The sequence below is a fragment of the Microcebus murinus genome, chromosome 20 (assembly GCF_040939455.1).
Source record: "Microcebus murinus isolate Inina chromosome 20, M.murinus_Inina_mat1.0, whole genome shotgun sequence".
NCBI classification, from domain to species: Eukaryota; Metazoa; Chordata; class Mammalia; order Primates; family Cheirogaleidae; genus Microcebus; species Microcebus murinus.
This window is the reverse complement of record NC_134123.1, coordinates 3,288,276-3,304,867: the sequence shown is the minus strand read 5'-3', so window position 1 is coordinate 3,304,867 and position 16,592 is coordinate 3,288,276. Positions and strand designations below refer to the sequence as shown.

The window sequence follows — 16,592 nt, the reverse complement described above, 5'->3', positions numbered from 1 at the left end:
CTCTCAGTCACTCCACTTGTTCATTACTTTCCTATCACCCAACACAATTTGTAATTATTTGATTGTCTTTCTTGTCTGCTTCCCCCACTGGAAGTGGGCTGAGGCCTGTTCACTCGTTTGCTCCCCGCGCACCAAGCACAGCACTTGGCAGATACCAGGTTACAAGTCGCTGAGCGAGTGGACACATGACTTAGTCACTCTACAGGGTGAAATGGGGACAGTGCCACAAGAGGAACTGAGAGAAGCCCTCAGGGGTGCACACTGGGTCAGAGGGCTCAGGCCAGACTTCCTGGGGAGGTGGATTTCAGGTGGGACGAAAGAGCAGGAAGGGTCTGGACACAGAGTTGGGGCGCCCCTGAGGGAGGAGCAAAGGGCTGGAGGGAGCTGGAGCGGCACGGGGTGGGGTTGCTGGGTGTTCTGTAGGCGAAGGCGTGTGGAGAGCAGGCCTTGGGTCCCAGCAGAAGTGGGCTAGTCCTGCTTGGAGCACATAAAAGGCAAGTTACTAAACCTGCCAAGCCCGTTCTCTCTCCTGCACAAAGGGTGTGATAGTGGCCTCCTCTCAGCACAGCGGCGGGAGCGTTCTAATGGTGCACTCGGCAGGAGCTGCTGTGGCTGTCCTCTTGCAGACAGGAAAGGGTTTTGCAGACGAGGCCGCAATTGGGACTGAAGACTGCAAACACCAGGGGAAGGAGGCTTGAATTTAACCGTGAGCAGCACAGGGTCGTGGGCATCTTCTGGACTTAGGAAAGGCAGAAATGCTCTCGAGTTTCTGTGGTTGTTCTTGAGACACCAGGCAGGTGCTCCTAGTCTGGCAGTCTTCAGGCCACCATATGTGTTTTGTTTGTCCCCTACAGCACAGCATTTTAAAAGTTTTTTCAATGAGTTTGTGACATTTAAAAGTAGAGAGATGCCTTGCAAAAATGCGGACCTCTCTTTAGAATGGTTGACAGTCTGGTAGGCTCCCGTGCACTGAGGAGCGGAGCCCCTCGCCGAGGCACGTGCTCCCCATTCGCTGTGCTCCACAGCACCCTCTGGTCTAGCACGCTGCCCCTGCGTTGGCAGTGCTTGCTTGGGCCCTACAGGGCCCCCATGCAGAGAATCAGGGCTGGGAGGGGCCTTGGAGCCCACCCACCCAGGACAGGCAGCGGCCGGCCACTGAGCCCCTGGCGCGTGCTGGGCGGGCGGGCGTGGCTGTCTGCGCTGCTCTCCTCTGGCCTCTCAGCAGGGGCCTGCGCTCATCTGGAGGAGCATCGGGCGGGCGAATGCATCTCTTAATGCTGGTTCTTAACCAGCAAAATCAGACCAGCTTGGACTGTTTTCTATTTTGCAGATATAAGAAGGAGGGAAAGAAAATTGCTGGAAAAAGCTGGATTTGTCCAAAGTGGAAACTCAGCCCTGGCCCCCATTGCGTCCACCATAGCCATTGTGCTCACGTTCACCTGCCACATCCTCCTGAGACGCAAGCTCACCGCCCCTGTGGTAAGAACCGCCCGGGTCTGGCCTCTTTCGCACCTGACCCTGGCAAGTCCCCAGTGGGAAGCCCCTTCCTACCTTTGCATGACACCTTCACCAGAACACCCAGCTGCAAGGGGCCAACGACGCAGGAATTCAAGCCCAACTTTTAAAAACAGGTGTGTGGGGCGACAAGAGGCCCAGTAGAGCCTAATAGCGACTCTCACCTGGTCCATAGCGGGCAGGGGTGGAAGGTAACGTTGGAACCCAAGTTCACATTTGGGGGGAAAAATGGAAACCAAATGAGCACGTGGCTGTTTTATTCATGTATTCTACAAGAAGGAGCGTTTGAGAAAGTTCTCCTGGCGGGAGGATCTGCAGGTGTGGGGAGCGGAGTGGTGTTGGTGTCAGAGTCTGGGCTTAGGAGCCAGGGCTGCTTATTTGACTCCTGACCCCACTACTTCCTGGCTGTGACTTATGGCAGGTCATGGAGCCCCTCTTGCCTTGGTTCTGTCACCTGTAAACGGGGTGATTGTCGTCCCTGGCAGCACAGTTGTGAGGCCGAATGAGTTATCTTATGTACAGCACATGCAGCTGTCCTGGCTCTTAGGTGCCGCGTCAGCTGTTGTTAGCAGCCAGAGTCGCGCCTGAGCCAGGCCGATGGGGGCTGAAGGCCTCAGCTAGGGACGGGGATGAAGGCCAGATGTTCAGCTGTAAACAAGGGGCCTGAGGTTTGCAGGGGAAGAAACGCTGTGCCAGAGAGAAAACGGCCCCTGGCTTAGATAAAGGAGAACCAGCTCAGGTGTGAAACCAAGGGCAAGTAGCCGGAGGAAGAGCACAGAAGGCAAGGAAAAAACAAAGGGAGAAGAAGAGGAACACAGGGAAGCTCACGAGGAAGAATCGCAGCCCAAGTTGGAATCCCAAGGGGAGGGTGGCTTGAGGCTGTGAAGCCAGGGTGCCCTTCCCAGGCCTCTTGTGGGCTGTGAAACCCCATTCCCGCCCTGCGTTTCTAGGTGAGCTGCTTTTATTTTCTCTGGTTTTTCAGCAGGTAATAGCCCATGTACATATTGCTCTCACATGCTCCAGGGCCTCGAGCCTAGCTGTGAACCCAGAGCCAGGGTGAATGAATGACAGTGACGAACCGGAGCCCGAAAAGAATGCTGCCTGATTATCATGACAACTTTCCATGATCCCAAACAACAAAAATATTTTTTTATCCAGCAACACATCAAGCAAATCAATTGGAAACAAGACTGAACACATGTAGTTGATATTTTCTAACACAATGGTTTAGAAGAAATCTACACCAAGACCAAATTTCCTGAATGCAAAGTTCTGATTTCTCTGGATTCAGAATTCCTTGCAGAACCTGTTGTGCTAGGGCCGCGGTACCGGCCAGCCCCGGGGTGCTCGGCCGCACGAGGCCGCCCAGGTGCTCTGCCAGCCGAGGCCTGGGCGTCCTGAGCCAGGCGGCGCTCCGGGAGCTGGGAGAGCCGAGCTCCCGCTGAGAATGTATTTAGGGCCAGATGCAACAGGACCATCCTTCTTCATCCCACAATGAGGTGACTAGGATTAGGTGAAGCCTGGGGCCCCGTCCGTGGGTCCCACTCAGCAGCAGGCAGGATCACTCCGGACTTGTTGAAGGGGGTTGCGTTACCGATTTCTGCAGTTGGTGGCTAGGGAGAGGCTGCTAATCGGAGCGATGAGCCCGTGCGCCGCGGGGCACGAGCTGAAGGCCGCAAACTCGTCCTCATGGAGGCCACGCAGTATTAGCCACGCACCAGGCAGGGCTCGGTCGAGGACGGCCCCAGTGAAGGGACGTGGTACTTTTGGGGACCGCAGCTGCGCAAAGGCTCTCAATTCTGGCCTGTGTGCGAGGGGTGGCGAGGCATGGGGCCGGGTCCCGGGAGCAGGAGCTGCAGGTCCCTTTCTTGCAGCCAGCAGGAGCTGCAGGTCCTTCTGGGGAGTGTCCGCCTTCATCCCTGGGTGCGTGCGGTGCCTGCTGTGGAGACGGGTGCTCCAGCTCGGGGGGTCACATACCCCCAAAGAGCCGAGAGGGGATGACTTGGGTCTCGGCTCGGCCGAGGACGTGTGTGGATGGAGTTCCCAAACGTGCTCATTTAGAGGCCTCGAACGCTTCCCCGTCCGGATCAGCACAAACAGGAGAATATGTTCTCCACCATTTTGGTGAAAATCCGGAAGCAGAATAGATGGAGATGCTGCTGGCCCTGATTTGCCAACCCACGGTTTCTGAGCCATGAAATGAAAACTTTGTTCTCTGCGAATTCCAACTGTGCCACTGTTTCTCATCTCGATAAGTTTAATGGTGTAATGGTTGGGATCCAAGGCAACCTCTCACCCTAAACTTCGTACCTCTCTTTTGTTCCTCAGGCATTCAGTGTGATCGCCATGTTTAATGTAATGAAGTTCTCAATCGCAATCTTGCCTTTCTCGGTCAAGGCAGGGGCCGAAGCCAGCGTCTCGCTAAGGAGAATGAAGGTATAACTGACGCTGGGTGAGTAGGGAGGAGAGATCTCATTTCTGGGTGGGAAGACGCTCAGATGTGGGAATGCTGTGCCAGCCACTGGGTCTGCGTCATGTTTTGGGCTGGCACTGGGAGAAGGACCTCCCTTCAGAGCTGGCTCGACACATGCGTGGAGGAAGGACCAGGCAGTTTTGGAGTTTCGCAGGGGGTTTGCCCTTGTAACGAAAATGGGATAGAGTCTGGTACATGGGGAAAATGTTCCTGGCCCTCTACCCTCATCCAAGCCTTAAATCCAGAGCTGTTCCAGGAGAGGGGCTGGTCTGTGCCGAGCCACCTCTTTCCTGTGATAGGCAGGGCGGTGGAAGTGATGCCGGCAGGCGCGTCCGCGCTCTCGGCTAGCTGCTTCGCTCATTCGTTTATTGGCTCGTTAGAGACCCGCCCTGCACCTCCGCCCTGCGCCTCCGCGTCCACCTCCACCCTGCACCTCCGCCCTGCGCCTCCGCCCTGCGCCTCCGCCCTGCGCCTCCGCCCTGCGCCTCCGCCCTGCGCCTCCGCCCTGCGCCTCCGCCGTGCACCTCCGTGGCTGCCAGACACGTGGGAAAGGCCACGTGAGGAAGAGAGAATCTTTACCCTCAGAGCCTCTGTTCCGGTGTCGCCAGGCATCCTTGCAATTCCTACAAATGGGAAGGATATTTGTGACATGCAAGAAGGACAGATAAAGCGTTTTTAAAGTTCAGGCAAGGAAAGGACAAGAGAGAAGAGCGCTCTAGTCAGGAAACAGCATGTTCAGACATCTACGAATGAGCTGAAGGATCTTACTTGCCCAAGCCAGAAATCTGGAAGTCACCTGAAGCACCCTCAGCTTCTGCACCCTCCCCTCGCTTTCAGTCCAAAGCCCTGTTAAATCACCCCTGATTACTCGAGTCCCTCAGTTTTATGCTTTGTTCAAAAAGTGATAACAGTGCACTTTCCAATCCAGTCTGACAATGGTGCCTCTTAAAACTGAGGGACTCGAGTAATCAGAGAAAATAGTATCATGAATACCATGTATCCATCACCCAGCTTCAACAATTATCAACTCATAGGCAATCTTATTTCATCTCTACCTCATCCATTTACCCTCTGCTCTTCTCCCCCAACCATACTGACAATGGATTATTTTGAAGCAAATTTCAGGATTATCAAATCATTCATAAATTTTTAGTATGTATCTCAAAAATAAATTTTTGTACAAAAAAAGTTCTAATTCCAGGCCGGGCGCAGTGGCTCACGCTTGTAATCCTGGCACTCTGGGAGGCCGAGGCGGGCGGATTGCTCAAGGTCAGGAGTTCAAAACCAGCCTGAGCGAGACCCCGTCTCTACCATAAAAATAGAAAGAAATTAATTGGCCAACTAATATATATAATATAAAAATCAGCCGGGCATGGTGGCTCGTGCCTGTAGTCCCATCTACTCGGGAGGCTGAGGCAGGAGGATCGCTTGAGCCCAGGAGTTTGAGGTTGCTGTGAGCTAGGCTGACGCCACGGCACTCACTCTAGCCTAGGCAAGAAAGCGAGACTCTGTCTCAAAAAAAAAAAAAAAGATTAAAGGTGCTTCTTAGACTAGAGGCAGGATGGTGTTTATTGACTTGGCTGTCCCTGTTGCTGTCACCTTCAGTCAGGGCCTCCATCAGCTCTCATCTCCTGTCCCCTTCCTACCTCGCGCTCTGGGCCTCAGCAGCGCTGGACTGCTGGTCCCGTGCCCGCCTAGCAGCACGCTTTGCACGCTCCTGGCCTTCGCGTGCTGTGCCCTCAACAGCACGCGCCTTCTCTGCCCTCTCTCGCCTCTGCCTGTTGGCACCTTCCAGACTCCTTGCAGACACCAGCCACATGTGCCTCCGAGATGGGGTGCCAAGTGCCCTTCTCTGGCAGTCGGGGTGCTTGTCCACGCCTCGTGTCAGCGAAACTCTCGCGTGTTCCTGTCTCCCCCCAGACTGTGTGTGATCTCTTCAGGGACCGGAAGGACACCTCGTTTATGTTTGCATTTCTGCTGTCTGCCCCAGTCTGGCACAAGGTGGAGGCTTGGCAAACGTTTTGTCAAACTGAGCTCAGAGGGAACCTAGGACAAGGACACGGCAGAGACTGAGCACATGATCTTGGTTTCTTTGGATCTTTGGCATTTGTGCGAACAGCGAAGTCCACACCCAAAGACTGGCAAAGGCTGACTACATTGGGCACGAGGGTGAAATGTAGCGGGGATTCTCCCAGTGGGTGACCCACATAGGCCTAGTGGCTGAAGAGGCCTCTGTCCCAGATAGTAGGAGCCAGCAAACTATATATATCTGCTGCAGCTTCTCCTGAGGGAAATAACTGCAGAATCTCTTTCCTGGATATCCTAGGGGGAATTGCCAAAACTGTGATTTGGGGTCATTAGAAGATATATTGGTATGATTCTTGCAAATGGCTGATGTCTACCCAGTTAATTTTGTCTCTTTAATCTTAGAAAATTCTCATAGATAAAAGCCCCCCATCTTACATCACCCAACCAGAAGAGCCAGACACTGTCTTGCTTTTAGCAAATGCCACCTTGACCTGGGAGCAAGAAGCCAGCAGGAAAAGTGACCTAAAGAAAGTGCAGAACCAGAAAAAACACTTTTTCAAGAAACAGAGGCCAGAGGCAGACAGTGATTGGAGTCCATTAGCCCAGGGAGTCGCTGGCCCAGAGGAGCAAAGTGGCAGCCCCAAATCAGTCCTGCACAACATAAGCTTTGTGCTTAGAAAGGTGGGTGTGTGCTGCATTCCCCCCCCCCCCCCCCCGTGTTGATAGCCGTGCCTTCTCACGGCGCAGTAACTGCAATTAGGGCTGGGGCTGGTGGCGGGGATCTCCAGCCAGGGTCTCTGTTTTCCCCCAATTTTAAAACTATGTACATGTACTATGTCTATGAACCTCGTAGACATCCTCATCAAGCTCAGAGAAGGGACGGAGGTTATACTGGTATTGAGTTTTAATGCCTCCCTTGGGTTCAGTTGCGATTTTGAGTGGACAGTCCACTTCAGGGGGCTGGGCTGTAACTAGCTTTCATAAGTCTTTTTAGATCTGTTCTTGATTCCATATTGGAATATTATGCTAGATAATAATGACTGAAATTTATGAGCACTTACTGTTTACCAGGTACACAGTTACCTCATTTGACCAGTGGTTGCAGTAGCGCTGCCACAACCCTTTCTTTGTGACTGAGGAGCCCGTGGCTGAAGAAGTGCACACAACCTGCCCACGGTCTCCCGGCTTGCAAGCGGCAGGGGAGGGCCTCACACCCAGGGCGTCAGAGTCTGTGCTCTTAACGGCCATGCAATGCTGCTCCCGTGAGGAGCAGAGTGAGACCCAGAGGCAGCCCCGCTGAGGTTGCCAGAGCAAAGCCAGCCAAGCTAGCCAGAGTCCGTCCGCTGCTCCTGTCCCTCAAGCCTGGGGCTAGAGCTTTGAGCTGAAGCTGTGGGTTTCGGGAGTGTTCGGCCTCCTCCTGCCTCTCTTGCACGCATTTTCTCCCAGTGCTGGGGCCTGGGCAGCAGCTCCCAGGGGGACAGTGTTGATTCTGCAGAGGGCTCGGCATTGATCTTGTGCTTAGCATTTTGATCTCCCGTCTGGTCTTGTGGACTCACTCTTTCCCTGTGTGAGCACGCTAGGAGGAGCGGTTCCTGTTTGTTATGCAAAGTCAAGCTCAATTGCTGGTATGAGAATGGTACCTCTTATAGCTAACAAGGTTGTCATCGGCCACATATTCATTGGAACCTGTTTGGTCTGCAGAGTGCAACTGAGTTGAGATCTCAGCTAAGTCCTGCTAAATGCCACCCACTCTTGGCCTTCTCCCTGTCCCATACCTGTGTGGTGCAGCACCCACCTTCCCAGTGTTTCAGAGAGGCCTCAGTGAACTGCTCTGCCTTCTAAGGAAGCTGCTGTTTGCCCTCCAATTGCTTTACTCCTGATGCTCTTTGCAGTGCATTGGTAATGCATTGGTCGTACATCCAGGACATGGCCAACATTTTGTGAAATAAGTCAAAGATATAGTGGGAACAACACAGTGTCCTGTGGATTAGGGGTGTGTTTCTGGAGCCTGGTGGACCTCCCGTCCAATCACTTACTAGCTGCCTGACCTTGAGTGTATTGTCTAAGCTCCTGGAGTGTCTGTTTCTTCACCTGCTCCGTGGACTTTATAACGGTACCCATTGCCCAAGGTGGCTGTGGGAACTGAGATACCACATAAAAATGCTAAGCCCATAGTAAGTCTCAACCGACGTTAACTGTTGTTGTTACCTTTTTTCTTTAACTATTATTTCCAGCTTAAGTGCTGCCCTCAAATGGCCTAAATTCAGGGCATCTAAGTTTTTCCAAGTTCAGCTCCAGGATTCCAGTAGACTGCATGGCCCATGAGCTCAGAGTGTGCTGTTCACGGTTATGTCCTCAGCACGCAGCCCAGCACCTGGCTCAGAGGTTCCTGGTAGTTTGCTCAGTGAACAAATAATCAGAAGCTCAGAGGATGCAGGCCTCATGGGTTTTCTGTTGAAGCCAAAGATGAATCTAGAAGGCTCTTACTGGCCCCAAGAAGCATACAGGACTCAAAGGAGAGTCAAATACCTAGTGAGGCTGGATCCAAACCTGTGATCTCTTTATCCCAAAGTCTCCATGATGCCCCAATTCCTTGGAGTCTTTATAGTGGAATTAAAAAGAATCGGCCTCATTCATGTGCAGCTTCAGTGACAGTGGGGGCTCCTAAAGGCGGGGATGGCACTTGCACTGGCCACTGCCCTACCCCAGGATGACACCTGGCTCTCAGTAAGGACTTGTCTAAGGAATCGCTGATGACAGGTGGCAGCCTGCAGGGGCTGGGCGTGGTGGACAGGTAATGGGCCTGCTGGTGTGGCGTGGGGTGGGGAGGGAGTGGATGTGGCCCCGTGTTGGGTCTCTTTGCCCTGAGGGGTGCAGGGAGCAGGTCCACACCAGAGTGTTCTTAGGGGTCCCAAGAGCCCTGCTGTATTGTGCCGCCCGCTTGAACACGGCCGTGGCCACGTGTCCGCCTCAGCGTCCCTGCGCGGGCTCTCCTCTGCCCACAGCGGCCCTCCCCAGGAGCCGCCATGGCTCCTGCCTCACCTCACTCAGGCTTTATTCAGACGTTGTCTGCAGTGGACGTTGCCCACGCCCATGTGCTTTGCTGTGCTCTGGCTGTCTGCCAACTGCCACATGTGCGTCTGTGCTGGGACTCCCCACGGCACCCGCCCAGTGCCGGGTGACAGCCTGGAAGCAGCCCTCAAGCAGTGACTGCTGGGCGTCAGCACCCCACCAACCTCGGCCACTGGCTGGGCAGAGACTGTCCTCAGTTTCCCTGCAGGCTTGAGCTTCATCTGCCTCGTGGGTGAGCTGACCTACTAGGATACTCCTTATGGGCCACCTTCCCTCTCCTGTGTCACTTCCCCGCTTCCCTCCTGCTGGCCCTTGCACCTCCCAGACAAGCTCCTGGCAGCCAGGGCCTCTGTTCCAGGACGCAGGCACGACACCTACTTCTCCAGTGAGGCTTTCCTTGTGCCCCAGACGGCACCCCACTTCCTGTCTCTTCCCAGCTGGGTTTTTCTCCAAGGCGAGCATCGATGTGCCCCACGTTTTGTTACATCTGCCTCCCGTCCCTCTCCTCCAACTCAAAGCTAAGCTCGCGAGGGCAGGCCCAGACTGCTGTCTGCGTGCTCCTGCGGGCACAGGGCAGGCTCTGGCAGTAACGAGTAAGGGTTTGTTGGCTGAATTAGTAAAGCCATAGCGGTAGAATAATCCATGAACCCAACGTGTTAGAATATTTCAACTGCTTGGTTGTTTCCGATTGAGTTGTTATGGTAAAGGAATCTATTAAAAAATGACTTTTGAAAAGCACTCAGCTCCCCGCTCTTCAAAGGCTACGCTCGTCCCCCTGGATTGTACAGCCTTTCCCCTCCCCTCAGGTTTGCTTTCCTGGAGTCTGGGCACAGGACAGCCCTCGTGTCTAGGGCCAGCAACTCCCAGACCAGCACGAGGCTGTGTCACGTGAGTGACCATACAAGATGTCCAGAAGCCCTCTGGGCTCTCCGCAGTGCTGCACCAGGGAAAGCACTGAGTTTAGACTCACGTTCCTGTGTCCACCAGGCTGTGTGTACGGAGGTGGGTGTGTGAGGCAGCAGCTGCCACCCTCTACAGCCAGCAGTGACTCCTTGGTCCCTGCTTGGCTTGGCCAGCGTAGTTTGGGAGTGACACCTTTGGCCCAACCCCCTCTAAGAACTGGGAGAGTGACTGTGTCTTATCTCTATTTCTCTGGCAGGGAAAGGTCTTGGGAATATGCGGGAATGTGGGGAGTGGAAAGAGCTCCCTCATTGCAGCTCTCCTGGGACAGGTAAGCTGGGGGAGTGCCTTGAAGAGGAACATTGACATGACAATGAAATGGCTCCCTCCTGCCAGGTTTGGCCCTTGGAACCATGCCCAACGCATGGTCTCGGCCCCACTGGAGGCGCACATAGTTCACAGTCATTTTTGTGAGGGTGATGCGCTTGGCAGCTCCACACCCCTGGGCCAGGCGAGGCCGAGCTTTTCACACACTCCCGGGTTTGGCCCGAGCACCGGTGTGGAATGGTGACTGCTTTCTGGGTTAAAGAAAGAGATGGGTCTTTAAACTCCTGCTTTCCCATGACTCGGGCTGTTCTGATTCAGGGAAGCCAGCACAGCCACTTGGTGGGGAGGCCCTGTGAGTCTGCGACTCACAGTGACTGTTGATGTGGCTTTTTGTTGTTCATCTCCATATCCCCAGCACCTGCCCCAGCGTCTGCCCAGAGCAGACGGCCAACCACTGCTTCAGTGCAGGGGCAGCTGAATGGGTGCAAGAACCAAAGTAGCATGCGCCCCAACTTCCCTGCAAACCTTGCTGTGGGGAGAGGGAGGAACCTGGGTTCTTGTCCCTTCTCTGCTACTTTTAGCTGGGTGACCCCACTTACTGTATTCACAGGCCTCTATGTTGTCATGGTTTTAAGTTGCATCCCAAATGAATGAGAAATTTTCTGGGAAAAAATATTAAGTCCTTTTTCTTCATTCTGCTGTTCCTAAAGAGAAGTTTGGAGAGTCTGGACTGTCTATAGCAGGAAGAAAGATGCCTCTGAAGAAACCAGGCTCAGAAGGGCTCAGAAGGGATGGGGGATGTGTCTTATGAGCGCCAGTACGAGTGACTTCTTTTGGCCTCAGTTGACTCATCTATAGAAAGAGTGACAACTCCTTTCCTGCCTGGAGGTGGAGGTAGGGGCTGACTTGGGTGAGCTCCTGAGGTCACCGTGCTCTGGGCTTCAGTCCGTGTGCCTCTGTGAGGAGGCTGGAGTCGCGGGTGCCTTAGAGGTGACCTGCCTCGATTCCATGCCTAATAATGTGGTGCTCTCGACAGCACCCCAAATAAGAGATGTTCCATCCTCTGCTTGGATAGCTCATGGTGGGGACTCACTATTTCACAGCCACTTTCCTCTTTGGAGGGTTTTGACGCACATTGGAGTGAAACTTGCCTCCTTTTAGCTTCTATCTTTTAGTCTGCTTCTTTGGAACTTTTCAGAGAAAAATAGAATCTCTCTCCCATGCAACAGTGGTGGGATGAGGCCCCTCCTGGGGTCACTGGGCAGGTAGGATGGCACTCTGGCTGGCCGGGGTTCACCCACCACCTGTCTCGGCCACGTGCTCACTGTTTAACCTTGGAGAAGTAACTTAACCTCTCAGAGCCTTGTTTTCCTCATTTGCAATATGGGGCTAAGGAGAGTTGTGGTGAGGATTAATGGAGATGATTCATGCAATAGTTGGTTATAAGGTAATTTGCAAGGCCAGTCATGGGGATAAGCATCTATTATACACCTAACACGGTGCATGGACTGTGCCCTACACATTTCAGCCACTGTTCACGTTACTGTTACTGTTATTATCATTGTCTCTTCTCCACGTTGAAGTCTCTGTCCCTTGGACCATTCCTGAGGTGAAAAGGCATCATCACGTCCTTTGACCACATTGGCCACTCTGTCCCTGCTCTCAGACACGCTGCTGCTGCCCCGGGGCCTCAGCCCTGGGCACCGTGGCCTGCCTCGCACAGCCCTCTCCAGACAGCCTTGAACACCAAGTCACCACTGACGCCTAACATTGTCCTTGCACGGTGCCCACCCTGCAGCTGGGGTGAGGCTGCTTCCTTAAGATGGGGCACACCAGGGCCACCACACACGGTGGCGCAGGCTGTGCCTGCTCCGGGGCCTGGCTGAGGAGGGCCGGATCCGGCCAGCGCCTCTGGCGGAAGGGGCCCTCTCATGACCAGTGCGCTCAGAAGGCTTCTCGTAGTTGGCACAAAGGTGCCACTTGTGCTGGAGCAGCCCCGTGGCCTGTGCTCTCCGGTTTGCAGCAGGACTTGCCCCTGCCTCTTCTCTAGTGCTCCCCGCCTGGCTCCTTGCAGGGCCTTGAGACGCTCTGTCTGCACAGGCGGGCTTTCCGGCAGGTGGGCCAGAAGTCCTGCCGGCACCTTGCGCCGCCACAGGCAGCGCTCGCGGAACGAGCCGGGCGCTGAAGGAAGGCCGAGGCGCGGCTGCTTCTTAGGCGCCCGTGTCGTTGTCCAGATGCGGCTGCAGAGAGGAACCGTGGCCGTCAGCGGGACCTTGGCCTACGTCTCCCAGCAGGCGTGGATCTTTCACGGGACCGTGAGAGAAAACATACTATTTGGAGAAAAGTATGATCACCAAAGGTAATATTAACTTGTAAAGCGTGGGGCACTTTAGTGTTTGGCACGCTTTGCTGCAGATGCTGGTGCCACTGGTAATGGCGGCTAAGTGGGTTTCTTAATGATGTCTGATTAAACATTCAGCAGATCCACACAGGCACTGGGTTTTCTCTTCCCGACCCAAGGGTTCAGCAGAGGCGACTCCTGCAGACATGCGACTGCACCCTGAGAAGGGAAGAACACTGGCACGCCACTCTGAGGACGAGCAGCACGTGTTCTGAGGTTCTGTTACAGGGCATGTGCTGGCTGACTAGAGAAAAGTGAAGTTGGCAGCTTTGCTTCAGATGAGCAGCCAAAACTTTGCTTGAGATCATGAGTGGCCATTATGCCATGAATCAGCCCTGATGCTCTTAGTTGACATCAGAGCTATCAGGGTATATTGCTGTTAGTGTCCTCAAAATGATCGAATGAACCAAAAACCAAGTTATAGTAACTTGACACACCTTGGGCCATTATCTTTAAAGTGTAGAAAGCAACAGCTTCTGCGGTTCTTTGCCGAGCGCAGCATTGCCACGTGCATTCTGTCATTTAGGGCCAACAGCCGCCTGTTTAGGGGATCCTGGCATATATCCTGGTTTTACAGGTAAAGAAACTAAGGCCCAGAAAGGTGAGTTGACCCACACGAGGTATTAAATGCTATTAAATGTCAAACAGCAAATGGTATAAGTCGTGAACTTATGTCTGGAACTCCAGCATCATTTGTTCCTGCTGGAGCTGCCTGACGGCTGGGTCACCCAGAAACCTCCCAAGTCTCCCAGCGCTGAAGCCAGAGAGATGGGGCAGGTCTTAGGAATGTGGCTGCCAACTCTCTGATGGTGGTTTGGCCTTTCTCATCATCTGAACCCACAAGCTGTCCCTGCTGGCTGGCGTTGGCCAGCATGTGGGTTCTCGGGAAGAGGCTGCCATATCACCTCCTCCTCCCTGGCCGTGGTGTCCTGTCACCAGGAGGGTCAGGTGTGGCAGGAAGGTCTCCCTTCGTCCCAGCCAAACTGCTCTGCTCAGCGTGTCCTGGCCCCAGCGCCTCAGCCTATGCCTCCCCGGCGCCCCTGGGATACCCTCTCTTTCTGAGGAAGCAGGCGGGAAGGAGGGTTCCCTAATCCATCAGTCAGGACCTTCAGAGGGCAAACATTCACCAAATGCCTGTAGCATGCCTGCCACCTGGCGGATGAGAGAGGGCCCAGGTGTATCTTTGCCCCAAGGCGCTTAAGTCTGGAGGGCTGTGAGAGACTCGCAGAATTGACAGCGTACCAAGGAGGAACGTGCCAAGTGGCTAGAGACCGTTCAGAGGCAGCAGAGATGTGGGGGGTCCCAGCAGAGAGGGTGGGGGTCAGGGACAAGAGGATGACACCTGAATTGGGCCTTGAAGAGCGGGTCGAGAACGTTCATATGTGGCATCTTTAGCAGAGGTGTTTTGTTTTGTTTTGTTTTCTTTCAGCATTTTAGGGGGGTACAACTGCTTAAGTTACATGCCTTGCCCTTCCCCCCTCCCCCCTGGAGACAGAGCTCCAAGCGTGTCCATCCCCCAGTTGGCGCGCACTGCATTCGTTATGTGTGTATATACTCGTCCCCCCCACCCAACCTGCCCAACACCCGATAAATGTCATTCCTATATGTCCACTTAGGTGTTGATCTGTTAATCCCAATTCGATGGTGAGTACATTGGTGTTTGTTTTTCCATTTTGGGGATACTTCACTTAGTAGAATGGGCTCCAGCTCTATCCAGGAAAATACAAGAGGTGCTGTGCCACCATTGTTTCTTATAGCTGAGTAGAACTCCATGATATACATATACCACATTTTATTAATCCACTCATGTATTGATGGGCACTTGGGTTGTTTCCACATCTTTGCAATTGTGAATTGTGCTGCTATAAATATTCAAGTGCAGGTGTCTTTTTTATAGAGTGTCTTTTGTTCTTTTGGGTAGATGCCCAGTAGTGGAATTGCTGGATCAAATGGTAGATCTACTTGTATCTATTTAAGGTATCTCCATCTTGCTTTCCACAGAGGTTGCTCTAGTTTGCAGTCCCACCAGCAGTGTAGGAGTGTTCTTATCTCTCTACATCCATGCCAGCATTTGTTGTTTGGAGACTTTTTAATAAAGGCCATTCTCACTGGAGATAAGTGATATCTCACTGTGGTTTGATTTGCATTTCCCTGATGATTAGAGATGTTGAACATTTTTTCATATGTTTGTTGGCCATTCTTCTGTCTTATTTTGGAAAGTTTCTGTTCGTGCCCTTTGCCCACTTTTTGATAGAGTTGTTTGATTTTTCCTTGCTAATTTTCCTGAGTTCTAAATAGATTTTAGTTATCAGCCCTTTATCAGATATGTAGATTGCAAAAATTCTCTCCCATTCTGTGGATTGTCTGTTTGCTCTCATGACAGTTTCTTTAGCTGTGCAGAAGCTTTTTAATTTGATCAGGTCCCATTTATTTATTTTTGTTGCTGCTGGATTGCCTTTGGGGTCTTCTTTATAAATTGTTTGCCTAGGCCAATGTCTAGAAGAGTACTTCCAATGTTTTCCTCTAGAATTCTAATAGTTTCACACCTAAGGTTCAAGTCTGTTACCCAGCGTGAATTGATGTTTGTGAGAGGTGAAAGGTGTGGGTCCTGTGGGTCCTGTGGGTCCTTCTACATGTGGCCATCCAGTTTCCCCAGCACCATTTATGGAATAAGGACTCTTTCCCCAGGGTGGGTTTCGGTCCGGCAGAGGTTGTGATCCCTGGGTGGGGCTGTGGTTCTCAGGGCATAGCGAGCAGGAGGGCGGCGGGAAATTGAAGACGGGCTGGTGAGGGCCAGACTGGCCCGGCTGTCTGACTCACGTAGCTAAAGATCGGCAAAGGCAACAGTAGTGATAGCAACGCCACTGGCTTGCAGTGCACTAGATGTGGCGCTAACGGCTGTCCATGTGTTCTGGATCGCGTTTCCAAACTACTCAGTGAGCGCCGTCGGCCCCGGCTAGCAGAGGGAGAGTGAGGACCAGGGAGGTACAGTTGCCTGCCCAAGTGCTCACCAGCCCTGGAGCATGAGCACCGTGCTGGGGGCTGTGCCCCGGCTCTGTTCCGGCCGCAGGCGCCTGCAGGGCGCTGCTCACCTCCGCGCGCCCTCGCCGCTGCCCCTCACTGGGGAGGAGTGTCCTGTGCAGTCCGGGCTGCCCGCCTGCCGGGCCATGCTCGGAGGAGAGAGGTCCCCACAATGCTACTGCTATCCATCACTCAGTCCGCCCGCCGCACCCAGCGGGGCAGCTCACCTGCCTAGTGGGGGGACGCCGAGGGCCCCGTCGTGGGCAGCGCTTGGATGGGGCACACCTGACCAGCAGCCAGGCCTTCCCAGCCTGAGCCAGATCCCAGGCGGCCGGCCGGTGGGGGGCTGTGTGCGGTGGGCTGTGTGTGGTGGGCTGTGTGTGGTGTGGTGGGCTGTGTGTGGTGGGCTGTGTGTGGTGGGTTGTGTGTGGTGGGCTGTGTGCGGTGGGCTGTGTGTGGGGTGCTGTGTGTGATGGGCTGTGTGTGATGGGCTGTGTGTGGTGGGCTGTGTGTGGTGGGCTGTGTGCGGTGTGGTGGGCTGTGTGTGGGGTGCTGTGTGTGATGGGCTGTGTGTGGTGGGCTGTGTGTGGTGGGCTGTGTGTGGTGTGATGGGCTGTGTGTGGTGGGCTGTGTGTGGTGGGCTGTGTGTGGTGTGATGGGCTGTGTGTGGTGGGCTGTGTGTGGTGGGCTGTGTGCGGTGTGGTGGGCTGTGTGCGGTGGGCTGTGTGTGGTGGGCTGTGTGTGGTGGGCTGTGTGCGGTGGGCTGTGTGTGGTGTGGTGGGCTGTGTGTGGGGTGCTGTGTGTGATGGGCTGTGTGTGATGGGCTCTGTGTGGTGGGCTGTGTGTGGTGGGCTG

The 16,592-nt window shown here is 54.0% G+C and overlaps 1 protein-coding gene across 1 annotated transcript in view; it reads left to right on the top strand.

Annotated features, from left to right (window-relative positions):
* The window catches only part of ABCC12 (ATP binding cassette subfamily C member 12), a 70,275-nt gene that overhangs the window by 19,570 nt on the left and 34,113 nt on the right, over nt 1-16,592 (top strand). Inside the window, exons 9-13 of the mRNA XM_075995610.1 lie at nt 1,331-1,479; nt 3,844-3,951; nt 6,419-6,697; nt 10,248-10,319; nt 12,550-12,674. Of these exons, the coding sequence (XP_075851725.1) occupies nt 1,331-1,479; nt 3,844-3,951; nt 6,419-6,697; nt 10,248-10,319; nt 12,550-12,674 (733 nt within the window). The remainder of the gene's footprint in view (nt 1-1,330; nt 1,480-3,843; nt 3,952-6,418; nt 6,698-10,247; nt 10,320-12,549; nt 12,675-16,592) is intronic.